General features: G+C 54.3%; 1 protein-coding gene across 1 annotated transcript in view; it reads right to left on the bottom strand.

Moving 5' to 3' along the window:
* LOC101754466 (probable aminotransferase ACS12) overlaps positions 1-287 on the bottom strand; it is a 5638-nt gene extending 5351 nt beyond the window's left edge. Inside the window, exon 1 of the mRNA XM_012845163.3 lies at positions 1-287. Coding sequence (XP_012700617.2) covers positions 1-142 — 142 coding nt within the window. The 5' untranslated portion in view covers positions 143-287.
* Positions 288-1175: the final 888 nt, after the last annotated feature.

Genomic DNA, 1175 nt, shown 5'->3' with positions numbered 1-1175 from the left:
GCGGCACGACGATGCGCATCCCGCCGTCCGCGCGCGGCCGCGCCGCCCTGTCGCGTGATGCTGACGATGACGGCGGCGGCGGGTTCCTCTTCCTGTTCTTGCGGGCTGCGGTGGGGCCGAGGTCGTCGTCGTCGTCCCTCATGTGCGCGGGCGCGGCTGCCGCGGCAGTCCGTGCCGAGGCGTCCTGGGGGGCGCGCGGCGGCGCCGGGGCAGCATAGGCGGGGGCGCGCGCGTGGGGGTGGGCGGGATTCGGTTGGCGCGGGCGGGGGATTTGGGGGGTTTGGGGGCGTGGCGCGGGGGGTGGCTCCGTGGTGGTGGTGGTGGTGGCGGGGGGCGTCTGGCTCTGGGCGAGGAGGGAAGGGAGGAGGTGGGGGACGCCCGGTTTGGCGTCTTGCTCGCCGCTTCTGGCGCCGGGCGGTGAACGAACCAACCCCCCGTCGGCTTGGCTTGGGGGCTTGGGCGGAACAGAGCGGCTCAGGTGGTGGGGAGGCCGTTGTCCATTCCACGCCGGGGCTCGGCAGCCGACCGTTCCCGTTTCTGCGTCCGGCCAACGATACAGACAAACGTGTGGGCATGGCTCGTGCTGGGTGTGCTGGCCCGGCCTTTGTTGTAAGTTTGAGTAGACCATTTCTAATAAAGGTGGAAGGGCTTGCTGGTTTAGGGAGATGTTTTCTAAAAAGAAGAAAGATTTGTAGGGCGTATTTGGTAGGGATCCAGATTCTCGTAGAAATGTTTTGGATCCAAATTCTTGCAGAAAACGTTTCTCGTATAAACCAGAATCACTTTTGTAGAATCATTCATTTGGCTAACCGGCTAGAATCGGATTCTTGAAAGGTGGTTAAAAACAATATGTTTACATGAAAAAATTATAGAAATTGATATATTTAAAAAAATATTGATTTTTTTTGAGTGAGGAACGTTTAAAATGCGACCCATTTTAACTTGTTGCGCTTAAAAAGATTAATAGAAATATTTATAGATTAGACGGGAGATAGGATAACATGAATCGGAATCACGAGAAACTACCTGGGTGGTGATTCTGATTCATAGTAGAAAAAGGCAAGAACATTAGAAATGTTTCAAGTGATTCAAAGAAGAATCGGAACTGGTTCAGCAAGCCAAACAGGATCTTATTATCATCATGTCATTTGCATGTAGTACTTAAAAGATGGATA

The sequence above is a fragment of the Setaria italica genome, chromosome IV (genome assembly GCF_000263155.2).
Source record: "Setaria italica strain Yugu1 chromosome IV, Setaria_italica_v2.0, whole genome shotgun sequence".
Lineage (NCBI taxonomy): Eukaryota > Viridiplantae > Streptophyta > Magnoliopsida > Poales > Poaceae > Setaria > Setaria italica.
This window is presented reverse-complemented; position numbering and strand designations above follow the sequence as displayed.